This window comes from Typopeltis vanoorti, chromosome 2 (genome assembly GCF_054136105.1).
Source record: "Typopeltis vanoorti isolate ZY-2024b chromosome 2, IOZ_Tvanoo_1.0, whole genome shotgun sequence".
Lineage (NCBI taxonomy): Eukaryota > Metazoa > Arthropoda > Arachnida > Uropygi > Thelyphonidae > Typopeltis > Typopeltis vanoorti.
The window spans coordinates 65,265,905-65,289,889 of record NC_143550.1 but is presented as its reverse complement, the minus strand read 5'-3'; the positions used below and the strand labels follow the sequence as shown (position 1 = coordinate 65,289,889).

Here is a 23,985-nt window from a genome sequence, read left to right as displayed (position 1 = left end):
TTCTATCCTTGCAAAAAAAATACTGCACTCTTCCTTTTTATTCCTGTTAGGATATCATCTTTATTCAACCATGTTGCACTTATTCCAATGATTTTGGGGAGAATAAACTCGATCAATGAAACAGTTTCATCTCATTGTTTCTGATACTCCTGACATTTGTAAATAAACACATCAGTTTGCTTTTAGGTCTGTAACCAGTCCTACCCAAGCTATTTGTTTGCTGTGATTTTCCTGCCCTTGCCCAATCACCTTTATTACCACATGCATCCACTCAGTCTCAACTATTCTAGTCACATCCTGATCTATTCCATTTCTGTGCTGATCATCCATGTACATACATTCACTACTACCAACATCTGCTCTTCCTATGCCATGTCTCCCTGTCCACCCAGGCTTCATCCCCCCCCCTCTCACGCTACTGCTGTTTCCATTGTGAAGCACTTTAGTTTCTTCAGTACCACTCTCCTTATCTCTTACTTCACCTCTTACTTCTGATCTCTTGCTTGCATCACATGCACTGTACTTCCATCTAGCAACAGTTTCTCTAGTTCATTTACTTGCCTCTAAAGCCATTCAAATTCAATCTGTCATGTCTGTATAATTCCGTTTTTTGCTCAAATAGATGCCATAATCCACAAACTGCACTCCCTTCTTCTTTTCACACAGCTCTGCTAGCATACCATTCATGATTATGGCTCTCCATCTACTGATCATTGTCATACCTCAGCAACACACTGACAACCTTTCCTACCAAACTGTTATCTTTCACTCTCCTTGATAACCTCCTATCTGCCCTTACATTCTCCTTATAATCATTTATCCCCACAACCACCACTAATTCTCTTCCTCGTTTTCTCCTCATGTCCAAAGCATGAATTTTCTAGCTCATTAACCACTCCTCTAACAATGGAATGTCTATTCACTTCTATTCTCGGATCATTTGTCACTTACTCTTTTTTTCTTTCATTCTTTTCTTTCGCACACTTTCATTTGTTTCTACTAAACATCTAATATCACTCCACATATTCCTCATTTCATTTTTTATTTTGAATAACTCTGTCATCAAATCTTGCATTCTATTAATTTCACTCTCTGTTGCTACCTCTTGTTCTGCTGCACCTTGCTTCTATTTCCTCATTCATACTTCCTTTTGCTCCCATATCACTTACTTTCATTTTTGCATTCTTTCACTCCCTCAGTCTCACTAGCTTTTGTTCCATTTCAGTTTCTTTCATCTGCACTAACTAATATTGAAAAGTTTTTAATTTTTTTTATTGGTTTTTACATATGTTAAGAGGCCTCCTGATGATGCTGTTAGTCATATATAGACAGCAAAACATGTAGAGAAATACATCTACTATAAATAAAAAGAAACATGTATGAGTTAAAACCTGGCATTTATCATTCAAGTAAATTTTCTTGTAGTGAATAGCATAAAAGGGCAATATTTCCACTGTATAAAGTGCTAATCAGGCCACATTTGGATATCTGTGCACAGATCTGGTCACCTGGCTATATTAGCAATAAGAAAACATTGGAGAGAGTGCAAAGGCAAATAATTAAGACTGTCTCAGAATGTTGAGCAGGAGGACAGATTAAGTGAATGTGGTCTGCAGAAGTTGGTGCAGACTCTCACCAACTTATATGTCATATAAGTTAGTGAGAGTAACCTATTAGATAGATACAGAGGAATTATTGCTTATGGTAGTGGGTGATGAGAGAATAAGAGGTCATTCCTGGAAACTGTACAAAGGACATGTAAGTAAATGAAAAGGTGTTGACTGACGGAATGTGATGCCAGAATGGGTGGGGTGCTCCAGTGCTGAATGTCCTCAAAGCAAGATATAACTATTGTGTCTTGTGACTTTGACTTCCTGTAATGAATCTTGGACTCTGCGGAAGCTTAGAAATAATATTAGTACTAAAAAAAAGTTGAAAACATCCTAAAAGAGCTTCCTAAACAAAATAGTAGACAAGAAGAACAAGAATATAGAGGAGTGGTATTGCACAACATGGAATAAAAGTGGCATTCTCCCTGTCAAAAGATCTCGAACACAAGTCTCCTTCATCCTCCAAAACCTCTGCATTCACTATTTAAAAAAGAAAAAGAGTATACATAATCAGTTTTTGAAGTGGAGTTTGCTATGTGGGACAAGCAAGCCATTTATAAGAGAGAGACATACATGACAGAACATGTCTATCTCTCTCTTCCTTCCTTCTAAGCTAGTCATTATTTATGTTTTCTTTGCTTCTCTGAAGAAGAAAAGAAAGCATAAATTTGGACTAGTCGGATATACAATGAAGACAAAACATCAAGTACTATGGCATTATACAGAAATAGCCTACATTGATTACAATTTTTTTCATTGGAGCACATCCTGGGAATAATCAAAAATGTTAAAAAAAAAAAAAAAAAAAAAAAAACATAAGGAATGATCCTACATCTGATTATTTGGTTATGTTTCATAAAAAAATAAAAAAAAGCCTGAATATGCAAATCTTGGTCATTATATGCATTACATAATATATCATGAATCACATTCCAGTAGCATACTGGAATATAAACTTTATTGCAATATATAAGTTTTTGCAGCAGTTGGCACCTAACAATTTGTTAAGTATGAACATTTATATCTACTCATGAGAAAAAGGTTTTTTTTGTTTGAGAAATGAAGAAAAATGATTCCATTTTGAATGTTTACATAATATTTATAGGAAACAGGATTACTGGTAAGTATGAAAATTGATTGTATCATTAATGCAAGACTTAAGAAAATTTCACTTATTATAGAACTTATTCAAGTTTAAATGTTTTTTTTTTTTAATGATTAAACATAGACAAGAAAGTTACCAGTAGCTGTTAAGAACTTTTAGGATATCCATATGTATTCAGATATCCCACAAATAAAAAAGGAATTAAATTCAATGCTTTGTTATGATATGCTGTTATTTTATAGTTTTTATTTAAAAAAAAAAAAAACTTTTCCTTTTGTTTATATTTTGAATGTTGCAAGGAAGGTGTTTTATGATGTATCTTTTTTTTTTTTCTTTGACCACTAAAGTTTTGCTTAGTTAGAAACAAAATTTATTTAGATAAGAAATAAGCACGTGAATTTCTTCATACAAACCGAATTTAGAAATTTCAGGGTTGTATACATTATTATGAGAATTCCAAAGTAACTACTGTAATCACCTTATGGAAGTGATTAAATGAACTTACCTCAATGTTTAAACCTTGTCAGATGAGGAAGTGCTTTAATTTCTGCTCTTTTCATGAAAAAAGTTAAAAATAATGAACTTTTCTTTCACTATGAAAATAACTTTCTTGACATTTCATATGCTGAAACTATTAATGGTGGTTTGAATATTTGAACTGAAGCAGAAGTTGCTCTACTTTGTTTCCAAGCATACATATACAAGTTAAAAAATAAATAAATAAACGAACATCCCATATTATCTGCTGTTTGAGAGAGGAGTACATGGAGAAAGAGAATTATGCTTGTTTCCATCTCTTCAATAAATGTGGAAATTCAACAGAAATTAAGAAATATTGAAAGGCTTTTAGTATAGGAACAGTTCTTTAGGGTTAGAGAGCAAACAAGTCAGAAAAATATTCTGGTAATGTGAAATAATGAAAGACTGAGAAAGGAAATTGACTAAAGTTTATTATAGTTATTTTGTATGAATTATTATCAGAAACTTCCAGTGAGTTAGAGATTCATGGAAGGAGGCCCACATCACTGTTATACCTGTTCTTGAATGCATTCATGGCCTCCAAAGCCAGTCCATTCTAATCTCACTCTGCTCTATGAGAGAACAATCTGGCTTTCTCATTCTCTCCCCACCCTTTATAAAATTAAAAATTCTGTCTAATGGTATACTATATGACTCTTTCTGCAGTATGTAAGTCTCCATCATATAATCCCCATCATTCTCCTGTTTGCTAGTGAGTACAGCCCATAAATTCTCAATCTGTTATCATAATCTACATGTCATCTTTAAAATTTTACTTTGCATCATCTCCACTGTATCAGCATCACTTTTGAAATCAGGAGACTATACTGACTACAATATATTTCAATGTATTTCTCTGAGTTGTATTTATAATCTTTGCTGTTTTACTCCTAAACTCCAACTTCTGATCTACTAAAACTTGAAGAGCCCTAGTGCAATCACTAGGGCTGATCACAATATTTAGGCTAGCTCAATCCCATCACTATATTATGCTATGAGATATCATCACACAGAAATTCATAACTAATTGAACTGATAAACATTTTCATGTGCCTACAGTTCCAGCCTATTCAAATCATTCTGTAAATAATGGATGTCAGTTGCATTCCTGATTATCTTGCCCATCTTTACATCATCAGCTCTATGTCTCCTGCCAAATCCTTCCAGTGTCATTAATTTAAAGATGTAATAACAATGAACCAAGGAATGATCCTAGGGGAAACACCACTGGTCACTTTAAATTTTGCACACTCACATACCTCCTATACAGCACTTTTTGATATCTGTCATTCAATTATCCTCTTATTTATGCTAACAGTTTATAATCCAATCCTGTATCTTCCAACATATGCAACAGCTTTCTGTGCTGTATCCTATAAAAGCCTTAACAAAGTCAAGTTTTCAGAGGCATGTGTCATAATGAAGATACTTTTAACATGTAAACACAAAAAATGATAATATTTTGGCTTAAACTAACAAGTCATCAGCAGTACAGAAATGGTTGAACAAAGTAGAATGCTAACAATGGATTATTTTGAAAGATATTAGTATTGTGTGAACATATGATGTGACTATGTCAAAATACATATATGATACTTAAAAAAATTAATGTATGACCTTGCCAAAAATGAGGCTGCCTCATTTTTGGTAAGGTCATACATTCGCTTCAGTACTTTTCTTAAATAGTATTCATACTTAAAGCGCCATCGATAAAACTATCGATTCTATGTTCTGAATCCATCCATGCTGTGCGAAGCTGGACTTTTCGGGTATACTATTATTATTATTATGTGACACCTTCAGGGAGTCCAAAGACTCATTGAGGGAGAGTGTGCCAACAGCATCGAACGATTAATCTGTTTCGAACTACTAACTGCACTTAAACTTGCTTAACTTTTTTGTGAGCATTAGTAGCAGAGGTTCTACCAATCGACCAGCCTTTGCTAGCAGCATAAATGATATAAGATTGATGCTTCTATAGTAGTTTTTCCACAGAACAACCACCTTGCCCAAAATAAAGATTGCACTCACACATGGAACTTGGTGCATGCCTAGAAGTTTAAGAGGAGGCTGTCTGTCCTTAGAGGAGGATAGTTTAATTAATAGGAAAGAATATTGGTATGAAGTTATATTTCTCTAATATTCTTGCAACAGGTTCAATGATACCAGAGATTTAAGGAATTGGAAATTTTACAGTTTATTGCCTTCATGGAGTCTGTGATTCCTATATACTCTAATTTCAAGAAAGCAAGAAACTGCTTTCTTGGCGTATCCACACCATGCTGTGCCATTTCAGCTTGGCACAACATGATGTGAATGCCGAACCTAGAATCTTCTGGTAATGAACTCACTTGCTTCATTATGTTGCTTTAAATATGAACATTTATTTGAGGGAAGTGCTGAAGCTTTATGGAACCACCTGAACTTGAATCGAAATGATTGTTTTTCTTTACCAAAATATGGGAAGGTTTTGTTCTCCTTAGTCATCACTGGTTTTAAAGTATCATATCTCAATGTAGTCATATCATGCGTTCATGTGCCACTGATATCTTTTGAATAATCAGTTGTTAGTTTCGAGCTGAAATATCTGTAAATTAAAAAAATATATATATTATTGTTTCTTGTGTTTATGTGCTAAAAGTATACTTAGAAAAATCCAGTAATATCATATTGTATTCATTCACAATGTCTAATTCAACCATAACATTATAAAATGTAAGCAAGTCAAACTAAAATACGACTTTCCTTCCTTTAGTAAATCCATGCTGTTCTTTTCAAAATATAGATTCACTGTCAGTCCATTTCTTCATTCAAGCTCTTACCATCTTTTCCAAAATCTTCACCACTACTCCATAGAGACTGATAAGTTGATAGTCAGACACATCAGTTTGTCACCCTTGTACAGTAGGTTATCATATGTTCTTTTCAAGCCTGTGAAATAGCCAAATCGGTAGAACACTGTTTTAGCATGTGTTGATATCTTGCCCATCTTCAGTCCCTTTGCCAAGTTCTTATCCAGTTTATGCAACAGGTCTGGTACCTCCTCCTCATACACTTTATCCATTGAAGAAGTAGTATTAAGTTCAATGTTGCATATATCTGGTTGATAGCTTTTAGTAAAATGGATACTCGTTAATTGAACAACCTCTTCTGCATCGGTCACCCACATACTATCTACATTCAGTAGAGTTATTTTTTCACATTCACTTTTGCTTGTAATTCTTTTGTGTTAACTTTATGGAATTGTAAATCATCTGGCCTGTACCTTATAATTTTCATAACTGACATCATCCTTATTCATGCAATATTCCTTCACATCATCTTTTTTTTTCCTTAAATGTTTCTTGCATAATAAGATTGCACATCCATTTCACTGCTGCCCTGCATATTTTTTGTACTGTACAGACACATTGTAATATTGCATCATTTAAGTATTTTTTAAATGCATCCAGTGCACCACCAGTATCTTTCTCATCTAGTAACTAATATCATGAGACAGAATCTTGTATACTGATAGTTTCCTGCTTTCTAGTTCAACATATAACCTTTTCTGGATGGAATATCCATATATTTAGCCACTTCCCAGGTCATTATAGCATAATCACTGGAGGCAGAACAGTCTCTTTTTTTAACTGAAACTCTCCTCTGACAATATAATCAGATCTAGCACACTTTGACCTCTAGTCCTATCATATGTTGAAGAAGTTGTCTTACAACAGCTTAAATTTGGTTTCATTTTTCTCATGAGATTTTACTGCTATCCAGTCAACGTTCAACAGTTATAGTCACCTATGATGATTAATTGTTTAGCACCGTCAATTAGATTTGATTATGTATTTTTTCATCAGCAGCAGGCTAATCTGCTAGATCTGTTAGAGCACACTACTATGTACTTGATCTTGTTAGAATCCACTTTGCATCAGATATGTCTTATGTAGTTGAAATAAATTGAAGTAAACTTTATTATCTTCCCAATCAAACAGAAATGAGCCAAGTAGTGCTCTCTTTTGTGAGTCCTGAACTTATTGCTGTCATTCTGAAAGTGATTTGAAGCTGTTAGTTTGGTTCTAATTATTTCTTCAGCAAAGTTTACTGGGGGGGGGGTGCTTAAGGGTTAAAGCTGCATAACTGAGAGGAGACCTCCACTTAGCCTTTAAAGGAATGTGGAGAATGGACCTAATGTCCAATCCTCACCTTCTCTGGGTGCACATGTTAGGTATCAACCTGGATGCTGAACAAATGAGGATGGGCTGGCAATTTGGGATTTAGCCAACCAAATTGTATTCTTATTGGCTTAAACCAAAATACAAAATGATGGTGCAACATGACAGAATTTCATGCCAGCGGGGGTATCGCCCTGTTAAAAAAAGACCCCTGTTGTTTTCGCCAGGGAACCAGGGCAAAAAGCAAAAAGTCGGCTACTGGAACAAATCTGAAAACACACCCCAACTCAACATCACCACAGTTAAAGATCAGTACTATCAACATAAGTAGCCTGAATAGCAGAGAAATGGAGCTAGCTGAGTAATTAGATAAGTACCAGATCGACATAATGGGGGTGACTGAAACAAAAAAGACAAAAACTGGTGAGATCTTTCTGAGCAATAAATAGAAAATTTTATATTCAGACGATGACAATCAAGGAAAAGGAGTAGCCATAGTATTCAACACAAAATACGAGGCCAATCTTCTTGAATGGCAGGCAGTCTCAAGTAGAGTGATGTGGGCAAATATGAGAATGAGAAACTGAACAATGAGACTTGATGATGAAAGTTTATTTTTCACTTGGCTAGAGTATATAATAAAATTAGTTTAATCCTTTAGCCAAGTGTGAGCAAACAAAGTTTGCGCCTGAAAGTATCTTCAGGACTGGGGCAAGGTGGTACAACACCAGGGCAACTCGTTGCAAAGGTGAAGCAAGCTACCAGCACTCCTGTCTCAGTATCTCCAATAATGCAAAACACATCTCCTTGCAGATATGTCTAATGTTATGCATTAAGGGAAGGGCCACTACCCAGACTAGTTTCGACCTTTATTGAGGTCTCTTCAGTGAGAGCCAGGCCCAAGCTGAGATACCAGGCAGAAGCATTCGCAGGTCACCTCTACCTATAGGAGTTGCCAAATGGTGTGCCACCCATTTTTAATAAGTTACTCTGGATTTAGAGAAAGATGTTGAAAGTTTATTTTTCACTTGGCTAGAGTATATAATAAAATTAGTTTAATCCTTTATCCAAGTGTGAGCAAACAAAGTTTGCGCCTGAAAGTATCTTCAGGACTGGGGCAAGGTGGTACAACACCAGGGCAACTCGTTGCAAAGGTGAAGCAAGCTACCAGCACTCCTGTCTCAGTATCTCCAATAAAGCAAAACACATCTCCTTGCAGATATGTCTAATGTTATGCATTAAGGGAAGGGCCACTACCCAGACTAGTTTTGACCTTTATTGAGGTCTCTTCAGTGAGAGCCAGGCCCAAGCTGAGATACCAGGGCAAGTCTGGGTAGTGGCCCTTCCCTTAATGCATAACATTAGACATATCCGCAAGGAGATGTGTTTTGCATTATAGGAGATACTGAGATAGGAGTTTTGGTAGCTTGCTCCACCTTTGCAACGAGTTGCCTTGGTGTTTTACCACCTTAACCCAGTCCTGAAGATGCTTTCAGGCGCAAACTTTGTTTGCTCACACTTGGATAAAGGATTAAACTAAATTTATTATACTCTAACCAAGTGAAAAATAAACTTTCAACATCTTTCTCTAAATCCAGAGTAACTTATTAAAAAAGGGTGGCACACCATTTGGCAACTCCTATAGGTAGAGGTGACCTGCGAATGCTTCTGCCTGGTATCTCAGCTTGGGCCTGGCTCTCACTGAAGAGACCTCAGAGAAAGCTCCATGTTCCAGTCTTCTTTTGGATTCCAGTTGCCAGTTACCAGATCCCGAGAGAGAGCTCCTATGTTCCAGTCTTCTTTTGGATTCCAGTTGCCAGTTACCAGATCCCAAGAGAGAGCTCCTATTCCAGTATTGTTTGGTAAGAACCCTTCTAGTTTCTCTTTTGTTGGTTTTTATTTTTTGCGGCCTCGTTCCAATCGGTGCAGGTCCCTTTTAGGGTATTTCCTTTCCGGGACTAAAATTTGCTATTCCGTTGATAAGGTATTTGCTTTTAAACAATGTCGAAATTCTTGCCAAGAGTTCGTACTCTCGGGATCGAAATTGACCCAAACATCGACAAAGCGACGTTTGTGAGAGCTCTTCTCAAAGTAGTCAAAGCAGAAAGTATTTACGGGCTTACCCCTTACGGGGGGGGGGGGGGGTAGATTCCAAATAGTAACAAACAACATAGAAACAAGAGAAACGCTCCTTAAAGGCGTAGAATGTGAAGGGAAAAAATACCTACCCTTCCTAGTCGGGAGTATTTTAAAATCCGTAATAATTGACAGGTTTCCACTTGAATATCTAGAGAAAGGGGAGGAAATCATTAAAACCATTTTCTCCAAGTGGGGGACTGTCCGAAACGTAACAATCGGACAAGACGCGGATATCCCAGAGTGGAAATCAGGGGAAGTGAGCATTTCAATCGAGATGAAAACCGAGGTTCCAAACTTGATTTTTTTAGGCTCAGCAAGAGTAATAGTCAATTATCCAGGCGTAAGAAAACAATGTTTTCGGTGCACCGCTTTGGGTCACCTTAGCGCTCACTGCCCGAAAAACAACACATGCCGCAACTGCTTATCGACAGAACACACATTGAATCAATGTGAGTCACCATGCCGTAAATGTGGGAACATATCCCATAAAATAGACATTTGTCCTAATAGGACCCTTGCAGAAAGAGCAGGAGGCGCCATAACACCTGCGGCAGTAGCCCTTCCTAAGCTCACAACACAGGACTCTCGAGCTACCGGCCAAACAGTAAAGGAACCACAAACAACTGAACCAGAAGAGTTTCCGGCCCTCCAACCGCCAGCTACCGCAACGACTACATTAGGAAATCGGGCAATAACTGGGAGGAACGCAGAAGGGAGAATTAGGAAGAAAGAGAAACAGAACACTAAGAAATCGGAAGGCAACAATGACAGCACAGAAACCGAGGAAATGGAAATCAACACCAGTACAACTAAACGACCCATCACGCCGGAAGAAGAAGGAGAAATGAAACGAAATAAACAGGACACTGAAAGCCAAATAGAAGCCTCAAGTTCAGATGAGGATGAGGAAGGAAATGAGATAATATCGCGAAACAACACAGAAAATGAGGAAGAAACCTCATCAGAAGAAGAAGACAGAGAGCAAGGAAACAATCCAGAAACTAAGGAAGGAACAAACTTGATTAAAAGCAATACTCCAAATGGCTCTATCATTTTGAAGAACTTTAAGGGATCTCCAAAAACGGCAGGAAAACTATTTCAGATAATGACCACAAAAGGAGAGCCAACTTTCTTGCTCTTTAAAAGGAGCAATAGACTCATATGGGGAGAACTCTATGTAAAGGATATAACCAAGGTCGAGCCCCAGCAACTGGACGGTCACCTGGACTTAACAGAGGAGGAAAAACAACACTTATGCGACACATTGAAGTCGCTGACACAAGAAGATCTGGAAAAGAGATACCCAGGGATAATGAAGGAATTTGAAAAAAGAACTTTACCAGTAGATACAAACACCGGTTCTTCTCACGCCATTACAAAACCGGTAAAAAGAAAAGAACCCCGATATGAATATTCGAATGTAACAGAACGAATCCTATTCTATCTTAGGAATAAACCCGAGATAAAAAACAAAGTCCACACAGCTGTACAGGAAAAGGGAGACGTGGCTTTGCAATGTGAAGGTGAGCTAGAGAGTCTTAGAATATGGCTCAAGTTTGGGAAAGTCACTTACGACCGAGCGGAATGGAATGAATGCTTGAAGAGAATATGGCAACTTAACGATGAAGAGTCAGTACACGTACTCACAGTGATGGAAAACGTGGTAAAAGACTATGAGGAAGCGGTAAGAGATAGCAGGGCAAATATGACATAAAAAAAAAAAAAAAGCCCCTTCTAAGTTTCTTGGTTCTGTTTCTGTATGTTCACGCTTAATCCACATAGGAGGGGGCAGACCTGAGAACCCGAGCGGCGAAGGCTTACAGCGAGGCTGTGCAGCTCCTTGCGGGCTGCATCACTCGGGCCAGGCTCTTCCCCCGTTCTTGCAGTACTTTTTTGTTAATTCACCGACTTTTGTTGTTCTGTTTATGTGTATTCTAGCTCCTTTGTCGTTTCTGTTTATGTGAATCTTAGTTCTTTTGATTTTTAATTTATGTGTGTCTTCCTGCATTTGTCTTTTCACTTCTTTCATCGGCCAGACATCTGAAGAGGTGGCTGGCCGGAGAACGCGGAGGAGAACGGATGGAGGGAGATAATGTCGGCGATCTGCTTGGTGCTGGCATTTAAGTCAGGCCAGGTGGATCGACTGAGGCCTCTTTTAACTACCTACTACTATCCACTCTATCTTTCTTCTCCTCTCTCACTATCAAGCTGACTCTCAGCACAACTTTTTTTTAAATCTAAAGAGGCCAGTGATGAAAGGCATGAACTCTCATTCTACCTCAATAAAGGTCGAAACTAGTCTGGGTAGTGGCCCTTCCCTTAATGCATAACATTAGACATATCTGCAAGGAGATGTGTTTTGCATTATTGGAGATACTGAGACAGGAGTGCTGGTAGCTTGCTTCACCTTTGCAACGAGTTGCCCTGGTGTTGTACCACCTTGCCCCAGTCCTGAAGATACTTTCAGGCGCAAACTTTGTTTGCTCACACTTGGATAAAGGATTAAACTAATTTTATTATATTATGAACAATGAGACTTATTTGTGCCTATGGTTTCCCACAGAAGGTTCTACTAAGGTAGAAATGGGGGAATTTTTTGAGACTTTAGAGAAAGCATTTAGATCTTCAAAAAGTTGGTCTTTTTGAAGATCTAAATAGCAGAGTAGGAAATGATTGTCAGACATACAAAAATGTTTTGGGAAAATTTGGAGAAAAGGGTAAAGCTAATAATAATGGCAAATGCCTGTTGGATTTCTGCTCAGGACATGGACTGGTTATTGCTAACACCATGTTCCAACTTAAAAATGTGCACAAATGTACATGGAGAGAGGGGGACAAGAAATAAGAAAAGGGGGGGTTCCAACCCTTTTATACTTGCTCTCCTAACGGCACCCTCTTTAACTTCTTTTCTCCGCCCCCTACTTGATTTTACTTCACCGACCAATTAGGGTGGCGTTTTTCTGCCAAACGTCCTTTGGTCGGCGAGCCCGTAATGATGTCTCAATCCGGGAATCGGCCCTGAGCGATAGTCTGTTATTTTTCTTTTGCTAGCCTCTAACTTAATTCCCCTTCCAAAATTTCTCTATGAATTTTCTTAATATTTTAATCTCTAGCCTCTCGCATTCCATCTCTTATGACTAATCCTTTTCTGTCTTATTTAGTTAAATTTTCTTTCTTATATCATATCACAACATTAATATATTCTTTCTCTTTTGTTAGTTAGTTCAACAAATACCTTTATATTTTATTGGATGCAAGAATATTTCTTTTTCTTTTAAATAGTTCATCTATTATCTTTTATGCAGGGTTTTTAATTTATTTATTCTTCATGTTACACCATGATAGCTGAGAATTCTACATTCTTAAGATATCAGGTGTAACAGTGTATTATATCAAACAATACTTAGTATTTATTTGAGTTTTAAGTCAGCAGTTAGAATTGAAGGAAGTACAGGAAGATGGTTTAATGTTAAATCTGGTGTCAGACAAAGCTGTACAGTATCCACTCTCTTATTCATTATCTATATGGATCACAATATGAAGGAAAGTGGTATTAAACCTGATATCAAAATTGGAGATCTTAATGTCAGCTCTTTGCTTTATGCAGACGATGTTATACTTCTAAATAAATCCGCTACAAGTCTGCAAGATTCTCTGACTAAATTGAATAACTGTTGTAATAGATATGGTGTGAAGGTCAGCAATAACAAGACAAAGACAATGAAAATAGGCAGAATCATTGAAAATGTCAACTGCATTGTGAATGGAGAACTTATAGAACAAGTAAAACATTTCAGCTACTTAGGCACGATTTTTAGTGAAGATGGTAAATTAAATATGGAAATAGACAACAGAATCAACAAAGCTGGTATGGTAGGAAGTCAACTGAATAAATTCATATGGAATAAGAGAGAAATTAGTTGGAACACTAAATTAGCTGTATACAAGATAGTGCTCAAACCAGTTTTAACTTAGGGATCTGAGAGCTGGGTCAGAAGTAAAACACTTGACCAAAGACTAGTGATTGCAGATATGAGAGTCCTGAGAAAGATTCTGGCAATATCATATTAAAAATGAGGATATTAGGAAAGAACTTGACATTGTCATCATCCAGGAATACGTTAGCAGAGCTAATCTCAAGTGGTATGGTCATTTAAACAGAATGGACGAGGAAAGATTAGCAAAACAGGTCTTCTCTGCCAGATTAGCAAGAAAATGATCCAGAAGAAGACCAAGATATGGGTGGATTGATACTCTACAAAGTGCTTTAGACGATAGAAATATAAGATCTGATAATGTTGGAGTCTTGACAAGTAACAGACTGATTTGGAGGAAAATTGTAGATAGGAAGTTAGTAATGATGTAAATTTTTCATGTAGTACTATCATATCCTCTACACCCCTTGAGGGTACATGGCAGGAATTTGATGATAATGATGAAGTTTACTGAGACTTTCATATAGAAAGTGACTTTAGTTACTGAATTCTTTTGAATGATGAAGACAAAATGCAATATGTTCTTCGGCTCATGATGAAAGATGCAAGAACTCATTTAATCTACTGCTGTTATACAGACAGGAACAGTTTGTGTTATAACTTCTCCTGAACTCATGAAGTTAAATGATTTAAAGTAAAGTAAATGTTCAAAATTGAAATTCTATGTATTTTATCCATAAAGGATAGAAATTGTCAGAAAAAAGGTAGGTGAAAGTGACAGTATAGAGAAAGTGAACTTTTTTTTTGTGAAAACATTTAAAAGTTTGAAGACTGAGTTTATTAATAGATAAAAGGGTTAAGCTATACACACACACACACACACATACACACACAAGATATCTCAGGAATTCAATATATAGTTTATCTCCAACTTTTTTTTTTTTCATATGTTAAAGTTAAGAGTTAAACACTTTGAATTTAAGAGGAAAAGATAGTTGAATTATGTCTATATGCAGTGGCATAGTCAACAGGATGAGTAAGCATACAATGATTCAACTGACAGAATGCATAAAAAAATAATAAAATACAGCATGACCCATAAGTCATAAAGGAGTTTAAAATGCTAATAACTTTTGAAACTCAGCATTTAATTATTCCAGCGTAAAGAGCATATTACCGCCATTTTATTTTCAGAAACACTCCCTCTGAAAACAGTGATTCATTGCTTGATTGAATGTTTCCAGCAAGAGGGTTCTGTAAGTGAACTGCCATGATCTGGGAGATCTCCATTCTGCCAGAACAGAGGAAACATTCAATGTGTGCAGGATAGCATTGAAAAAGAACCAGGAATGTCAACTCAAAGATATTCTGGCCAGGGTGTGTCTTGGGTGTCACTGCAGTGCATCTTAAACCATTTATGCCTCTTCCCATACAAGATCCAACTGGTGCAGGAATTGAAACTGATAGATTATCAGCAACATGTAAATTTTGTAGTCCACCTTCAACAATTGGCTAGAGAAGAAAACAACTTTATCCACCATCTGATTATGTCCAATGAAGCTCACTTTCACCTCAGTGGTTTCATAAATAAGCAGACGGGAAAAGGTTGTTCACCAGTGTGAAATGCACCACCTCGTTGGCCAAGGATATCATGCCATGATTGAAAATTTTGTATGCTCTGCAGTAGAGGACACATCCAAGATGTGGTTTCAGCTGCTCACCCTGCTGGAGCCACAATGAAACTCCTGAGGCACATTTTTGGTGAGCGAATAATTTGTGAACTGCAATTAATTGGCCATCGCATTCTCAAGATCTGACCGCTCCAGACAATACAAGAGCTGAAGAAGAACGTTCGTGCAGAAATTATGGCACTGAAACCTGAAACATTAACAGCTTTATGGAACATAGAAAGGCTTGTTTTTGTGAAACCAAAAATGAAAGGCATTTATATGATGTGGTTTTTCTTAACTAATAAATAAATCTCCAGGTTTTGTATTTCATTATAACAAAAAAAAAAAAAAAAAAAAGAAGAAGAAAAATAATTAATAAATGAAAAAGTTATTAAATGTTTAAAATCTTTCGTGACTTATTTGCCATCCTGAATAACTTCTTGGAAGACCTGGCCTGCTATACCAACAGTTCATTTATATTTTACTAACAGAAATACAAAAATACAACTAATTGTCCAATTTGAACTAAAATTGAATTTGTGAATTTCATTTTAATAAGTAGACCTATACTGCTGCCCTTGTACACATTGAACAGATATGATGCATCCATAAAGCAATCTGTTATGCTACTATCAACATTTACTAATATGAAGTATACAAAAAAAATAAAAAATACCTGTAAGCTGCTAGCATATATTGACAGCCTAAGTCCTCTTAAGTAAAATTTAAATAAAACTAAGAATATTACGTTAGCAATCATGTACTATTGATTATTGATGTCAAAAGTTTGCTTAGAAATCTGCTTAATGATGCAGATGTCAGCTGTTCAAACTTGGTTGAGTGGGAGATGAGTTATCAAGTTCTCTTTACCTGTTTAAGTCAAGGTTTGTTGTTGTGATCATACTCAAGCAATTTCTGTATATACTTGATTTAATACTATTTTACTTTATAATTTTCAAGATTTTGTTACTCATTACATTTTTAAAATTGCAATGAATAATGCTAGACTGTATTCAGATAAAATATATCAGTTAACACCATGCCTTAAGTTAACTTCTTCTATTTAATTATTATTTTTGTTAGAATTGTACAAGCTATGACGGAAATCAAAACAGATATTGGTTATGCAAGAGCATTTATTCGGTTGTCTCTTGAAAAAAAGTTTTTATCTAAACACCTCAAAAAGTTATTGTCTAACCAGGAGCTTGTAAGGTGAGATTTTCTAGAATGTGTACTATTTACATATATATGTTTCTGTTGTTCTTTTTGCATCATTTTTCATTAACTTTACTTGTGTGTTAATATATGTATAGATGTTTAAGTTGTGGAAATACTGCTCCACATAAAATGGTTGGGGGGAAAAGAGAAACAGAAGTAATAATGTAATGAGTAATAAAATAAAATAAGTAATAATGTAAAGACAGTGATCAGCTAAAATTTTTAATTAATATTTCAACCAGATGAGTAGATAATTATCAAATTGTAAAAATAAATTTACAATTTATTTTTACAATTTGAATCTCTAAGCTTAAATCAAAAACTTTAAAATAATTGGTAAATAATAAATTACATGATAACCACAGTAATTAACTTTAATGAATTAAAAATACAAATATTTCATACTGAAATTAACAGTAGATCATCAGTGTAGACAACAAACAATTCAAAAGGAATGGAATACAAAGTACATAACAATCGGTGGATTGATTACCAATTAAAAACTATTGCTGCATGCTAGAAATTAATAAAATATTATTAAATAATTCTTAAAAACTATTTCTTTGATGGTTACATAAGATAAGAATCTCCCAAACATTTGGGAGAGTGAGACAATCATTTCAATTTAGATTTGGCTGATGTAAAAGGGCTTTGCAACTTTCTTTGAAAAAGGTGTTCATATTTAAACTTGCATCTATGCTTTATCCCACTGGATATTGTGTTTAGTGTCAATACCATGTTGTGCCAGACCAGACTTTACAGGTTTCATGTATTCGATATAATATTGATGTTCATTCATTCTTTTATCCACAGAACATCCTGTTTGTCCAAAGTATGTTAAATTACATTCACACAGTATCTGGTAAATGCCAGCTAAGAGAGATAGGTGCCAGTTTGTCTTTCGTAGATGGCAATAGGTGAGAAATTTTGTTGATAGGAAAATATGCGAGAATGAGATGATACTACTTCAAAATTCTGCCAATCGGTTCTGAGATGCCAAAAATAGAGTGGATTGGAACCCTGCAGTCTGTTGAAGAATACTGGGGTGTTGGAACATAGGAGTCAATTATCTGCTGGATTTGATTAGGGTTATACATTAAATTCCATTAACATTTTGATAGTTAATTACTGTGGTTATTATGTAATTTATTATTTATAGTTATGCCACAGGTACCTTTAAATATTAGCTTAAAATAATTGGGAAAGCAGTATGCATATGTAGTGTATTTCATACTAAATATGCATACTGCTGTGTATGCATATTTTTCACATGATGTGAAAAAATATGCATACACATGATGATGTGTTTCACATCATGGTTGGTAGGAAAATATGGATGTGAAGAACGTGATAGAAGTGAAGTAACATGGATAAGAAATGCAATCCATCAGTTATCTATTAAGAAGTATGATAATCCTTTACACTCAGAAAAATGCCTGACAAGATTAACTTACATTCATAGTTGCATCTCAGAGCCATTTGAAAACACAAAACACATAGTTACTTACAGTATGCAGCAGGATAGCTATAATCTTAAATAAATATATATATATATATATATATACAGTAAACCCTTGATTTAACGGACTAATAGGGCTAAGGGGTGTCCGTTAAATTGCAAATTTTTTTAAATAAAAATATCTGTAACGTTATACTGCAATTTTATCAATATTAGCATTGTAATAACAAAAAAAATTGTTTTACACACACTTTGAGATAAGTTAATGTTCGATGTTGAGGCACTTGGTTTAGGTAATCCTGCTTTAAAAAAACTATCAATTTTTTTTTTTTTTAACTTTTGAATTCTGCTGTATTTTTATAATTAACTCCCTAAAATTACAAAAATGTGTGTAATAAAACTGCTGCAGAAAGTCATGCCATGAAACAAAAGAACCAATTACAATGTGCTCTACAACTGGCACTAATTACAGTGGTGACAGTTGTCGAGCAGTTACCCTCCCTCGATGAGTCTTTGGACTCCCTGGAGGTGTCATGTAATAATAATAATAAGAAGAAGAAACCAAGTTACTGAGGCCATGACAGGCCATTGAGCTTAATGGAAGATGTGATATTTATGCTAGTTCAGAATTGAGTACTTTTCAGAGCATCCTGCAAAATAAATAAATAAAAATTCATCTGTTGCAATTTTAGGCTAAAGGTGAAAGGAGGACAGATTCTTCTGAAACATTACTGGATATAAATTTGTGATATTTTGAAAAAGCATTACAGTTGGAAACGAAGCAATTTAACATTGTTTGTTGTTCATAAAAATGGAACAAGAATATATTTAAAATTGTATGCTTGTAAGCACGGTGACAGTATATTTTTCTTTCTTAGCAAAATTCAACATATTGGAATTTTGAGAAAAGAAAAAGAAATTATTTCAATAAATGTTACTTGAAACATTATGTTAAATATAGATATTTAACATCAGAATTTTCAATGCAGGTATTTGAAAAAGTACTAAAATAATTTATTCAATAATTTTAGCAAAATGAAAGAACCTGAATAAAATATGTTGTTCCATTGCACTGATTTGAAGAATAAAAGATAGAAGCAGTAAATAAATTTATTACTAAGACTGATCTGTCATATTTCAAAATGTATGTAATTTATATATTTTACCTTATTCCACTTATCTCTGTGAACAAACAAAATTAATAAAATGGAAAGGAACATGTTAAAATACCAAAAGACACTTTCTTATACAGAAAATTCCAAGTAAAGCATAAAAGTGCACTTTTAAATTCAAGTGAAGACTTAAGGGTTGCTTCATTAAATTGTTAATGGCTCTGCAGTCACTGTTAAGGAATTAGTGGTGGAATAGAGTAATTGCATGATAAAAGACATAAAACACTCAAGTTTTTATCCTTGAAAAATCATAAGGTTTGTACATATTCGATCCATTTCATCTGGTAGAGAGATTATATCTAAACCTGATATATATATATATATATATGTAATGTATAGTTATCTTTCTCTATACCAGACTATTGCCAACTCCTGACCTGGGCACATAGATAAAATACTATTCTAAAAAAAAAAAAAAAGTCTATAATAAACTGTCTACTATAAAAGCTTTCCGACAATGTCTTATAAGTTTGCTTTAATAAGAATAAATATTAGCTGCACTTTAGCCACCATAGGTGCAGATATACATGTGAAATTCACTCAAATGAAATATTCAGTTCCATGTTCTCACAATAGAATAGAATGACACTGACTTTGCTGTAAATTTAAATATACTATAATATAATACTATAATACTATTTAAATTAAGAAAATATAAATACAGTAAAACCCCTTTTTTACACTTTTCAGGGGACTGATGGAAAAAAGTGTAAATAGCAGGAAATGTAAAAAAAACATTTAAAAAAGGCTAAAAGATGACTTACTGCTAGTATGTGAGTCGACACACTAGATTACAAAATTTAATAACTGAAAATAAATGAATTTACAATTACTTACATTTATCTATTAAAAAAATCTTTAATTGTTCATTGTTTTTTTTTTTTTTTTTTTTTTTTTTTGACATATCCCCAGATTGTTTTGCATTGGGTTCAATGCTTGATCTGTTTTTTACTATTGTGGTCAAAGAGGACACGGAGAGTCCAAGATCTTTTGCTTAATGCTCACATGTTCCGGCATTCCAACCTATACGTCGCAGAATTGCCATCTTTTCTTCTACAGAAATACATTTTCTGTATTTTTTCTCCATGTTACTAACATGGATAATCCACCACCGCAACTTGAAAGCAACTTTCACACGCTAAATTATATAGCACAAATTCTGCAATATCAATTCATACTGTGATTGAAAAATCACGGTATCGCTCATCACTTCATTACTGCTGCAAGCGTGCAAGTCACTGTGATAGTGGAAACGAAACTGCAGCCAAAAGCAACGCCATCTGGGAACACAAATGCGCAGATTTCTGCAGAAATCGATTCGAAAATCAGTATTGTTACCTGAGATAAAAATGCAAATCATGGGAAATAACGTCCACATCAAATTGTTAATGGCAGGAAAACAATATATCGTAAGAATAGGTCTTAAGACGGGACCAACGGAAAATGACGTAAATCACAGGTAAACATAAATTGCTGGAACATAAAAATGAGGTTTTACTGTATATACAAACACATCTAATATCACTCTGCATATTCCTCATTTCATTTTTCATTTTGAATAACTCTTTCATCAAATCTTGCATTTCAGAAATTTCACTCTCTGTCGCTCCCATAGCCTTGCTACCTCTCATTCTGCTGCACCTTGCTTCTGTTTCCTCATTCTGCTGCACCTTGCTTCTGTTTCCTCATTCATACTTCCTTTCGTTCCCATATCACTTACTTTCATCTCTTCATTCTTGCATTCTTTCACTCCCTCAGTCTCACTAGCTTTTGTTCTATTTCTGTTTCTTTCATCTGCACTAACTGCTGTTGGAAAGTGTAATTTTTTAATGGTTTTTACTTATGTTAAGTGACCTCCTGATGATGATGATGCTGTTAATCATATGTAGACAGCAAAACATAGAGGAAATACATCTAGCACAAATAATAAAAAAAAATTGGTATTTATCATTGAAGCAAATCTTCTTGTAGTAAATAGCATAAAAGGGTGATATTTCCACTGTATAAAATGCTAATCAGGCCACACTTGGATATCTGTGCACAGGATATCTGGTCACCTGGCTGGCTGTCTCAGGACTCCAGAATGTTGAGCAGGAGGACAGATTAAGTGAATGTGGTCTGCAAAAATCGGAGATAGGAGGAAGAGAATTGATACAATTGAGACACATAAGTTGGTGAGAGTAACCTATTAGCAGAGGAATTATTGCATATGGTAGTGGGTGACAGGAGAATGAGAGGTCATCCCTGGAAACTGTACAAAGGACATGTAAGTAAATGAAGAAGAGATTTTTTTTGCATGTCAGGTATTGACTGAGTGGAATATGTTACAGTGGAATAGTATTGAAATTGAGAAAGTTGTCCTCACCCCCCCCCCCCCCCCGCTGAATATAGTAATTAGATCAGTGTTTAATTATGGCATTGATTATGGAAGATCTTGTAGCCTGTGCTGTATGAGCACTGTAAGATTTATGAAATGAAGGATATCACCATCAGCAGAAGAGTAGATAGGATAGTGACAAAAGATGATCTATGAATAAGAGAAAGTGCATGTGGAAAAGTGCAGAGCCCTGGAGTTTTTGTTAGTATCCAATATAATCAGGATTCTTCTGGTGCCTTTCTGAGAAAAGGTAAGAAAAGGGAGTATTTCTTGGCCTTAATTTTCAGTGCAGGAGTTGAGAGAGAATTATGACAGGAGGTCAGCCCAGCCTTGTTTTTTGGGTTTTGGAAACATAGAGCAGCAGACCTTGTAGCTAATAATAGCCTTGACAAGAAGCCAGAAGACTGGATTGCCATTTGAGCAGGAGACAAATCATCTGCATTTGACCCTTTCAAATTCTGATTTGGATTTTTTGAGGATTTTTTTGCAGGTGCTGCTTGCTGAGTGGGATGCCAGACCTGGTTTCAAGCCACTTGCAATATGCTGGATTCTTTTTTGGGACTGCCTTTATACACTTGTTAGAAAACTGATGCTTGGATAGTGGCCTGAGCTTTTGTGTGAAATTTGGGGATGAAGACCTTCATTCCAGTAAGAATTATTTGGTTATTCAGTTGGAGCAGGTGTCTGATTCAAAAAAAAAGCAAAGAAATAGCTCACCACCAAAGAAAGGAAGAGTAGAAAACCATGCAGGTCATCCCACTTTGTCGCTTGGCAGTATATTGCCAAAGTACATGAGCCTGAGAATAGCTAGCAAGAAAAGAGACTTGGATGAGGTTATGGAGTGAGTTATTAAGAGGCAAGCTGACATCTATAGTATATTTATCAGGCAAAATGGTTAGGAAGAGATCAGGGATGTTGTGGGAATGGGGAGGGTTATCAAGTGTTCTTTCTGGTGGACAGATGGACAATTTGTGAGAGATTTGTTGTTGATAGTAAATATCCTCAACATCTCTTTTAGCCTGATCATTGTTGCTGGAGAAAGGAAACAGCATGAGTTATGAACATCGAAGTCCCTAAGGAAGACTATCTCACTCTTGGAGAATTTGGACTGTGGATGATAGAGCATCTTAGACAAGCAATGGAAACAGTCAAAGTGATTATAAGAATTTGAAGAGTGGTTAGAGATGGCAAATGACTTCATATCAGTGGGCAAGAATATTTTGAGATAGAGAAGATCATAATGAGGAAATTCAAGATTTATCATTCTCTGCACATTTGTTAACTCTTGTGTTAGAGTTAACAAATGTGCAGGTTCTGCCCTTGTGGCAAAAGGAGTCATATAGAATGTAGTTTGAAAGTGAAGGTGGACAGTTGTAATTAGGATGTAAGTTGAGGTTCAGTTTAAAAATAAAAAAAAATCAGGTTTAGATATGAGTAAGTGATGGTGCATATCACTTATATTGTTAAGATCCAAGTAATAGGAAAGGAAATGTAGATCTGTTTTTTTATTGGATTTTTTTTGTTTTTTGGTTATTGATTAAAAAATTCTGAACATTGTTAAATATTTAAGGATGTTTGTGCAGTTGGTGTTTCAGTTTTGGGCTCTTATCTTTTGTCCATGCTCTCGGTTCTTTCCAAACTGCTACTGTTTGTTTTTTTTTAATCGTTATTGTTGTTATTTTGATTCACAGAACTATTGAAATTTGTTGTGTTGACTTCCATAATCAATTTGTGTTGCAGAGTTTAAAGTAAGTTCATATAATTAAAAGTGAATGACCCACAGACATAGTGTCCACACACACAGAGCCCCATCTCTACACTACTGTGTGGCCTCAACAGTTTTCCATGCATACCGCTATACTTGAAACTCCTTAATCAGGAAATAACCTGATGAGGTACATCTGATTTGCTCCTATGAATCTAGCATATGGTCTGTGGAATCATTTTACTGTTGGACTCTTGAATTGGTAGTTCAGGATCTCTACGACGTGTCTTTGGCATACCATCTATTGTCATTTACATTGCATGTGTGATGAAACCATAAATGTTGCTCTGGGTACCAGACATGTCATCAGCTACTTCAGCCCTCCAGTAAGCAAAGCATTGGTGTTTTACCTGGTGATGAACATCACCAGGTAAATGATGATGTTCATCACCATCATCTCTTCCCCTCCATCTGTTCAAAGAAAAGGGGGGAAAAATATGAATTGATTCCTTCTCAACTTCTACTCCACAAAAACACTGATGTACTATAATGGATGTAACTCTTGTTCATTGATAATTTTAAAAAAATAATAAATAGAAACATGAATAGAAAGTTTGATTAAATTTAAAAATTAACACTTCAAAAGATTACTGATTGGATGGTTGGGGGGGGGGGATATCATGAAACTTTGAGAGAGATCTGTGTTTTGTTCATAATGGAGGCATTTTTGTTAAAGCAAAAGTTGTTGGTATATCATGTGATTAGGTTTGAGCATGTAGTATTTCTGTTTTGTCTCTACTTTGTATAAGCCTGCAGCAGGAAAAGCTTTTCAGGAAGGAGCATTTTGAAAGTTTTAAGTCTGAATTTTAAAGCTCTACAGTGATATTTTGCACCTGCTTTATTTATACTTGAA

At 35.4% G+C, this 23,985-nt stretch overlaps 1 protein-coding gene across 4 annotated transcripts in view; it reads left to right on the top strand.

Annotated features, from left to right (window-relative positions):
- Positions 1 to 23,985, top strand: part of pns (DENN domain containing pinstripe) — a 347,031-nt gene that overhangs the window by 227,871 nt on the left and 95,175 nt on the right. For all 4 annotated transcript variants that reach the window (XM_090411700.1, XM_090411683.1, XM_090411692.1 and 1 more), the window contains one exon: positions 16,225 to 16,353. In XM_090411700.1, coding sequence (XP_090267826.1) covers positions 16,225 to 16,353 — 129 coding nt within the window. The remainder of the gene's footprint in view (positions 1 to 16,224; positions 16,354 to 23,985) is intronic.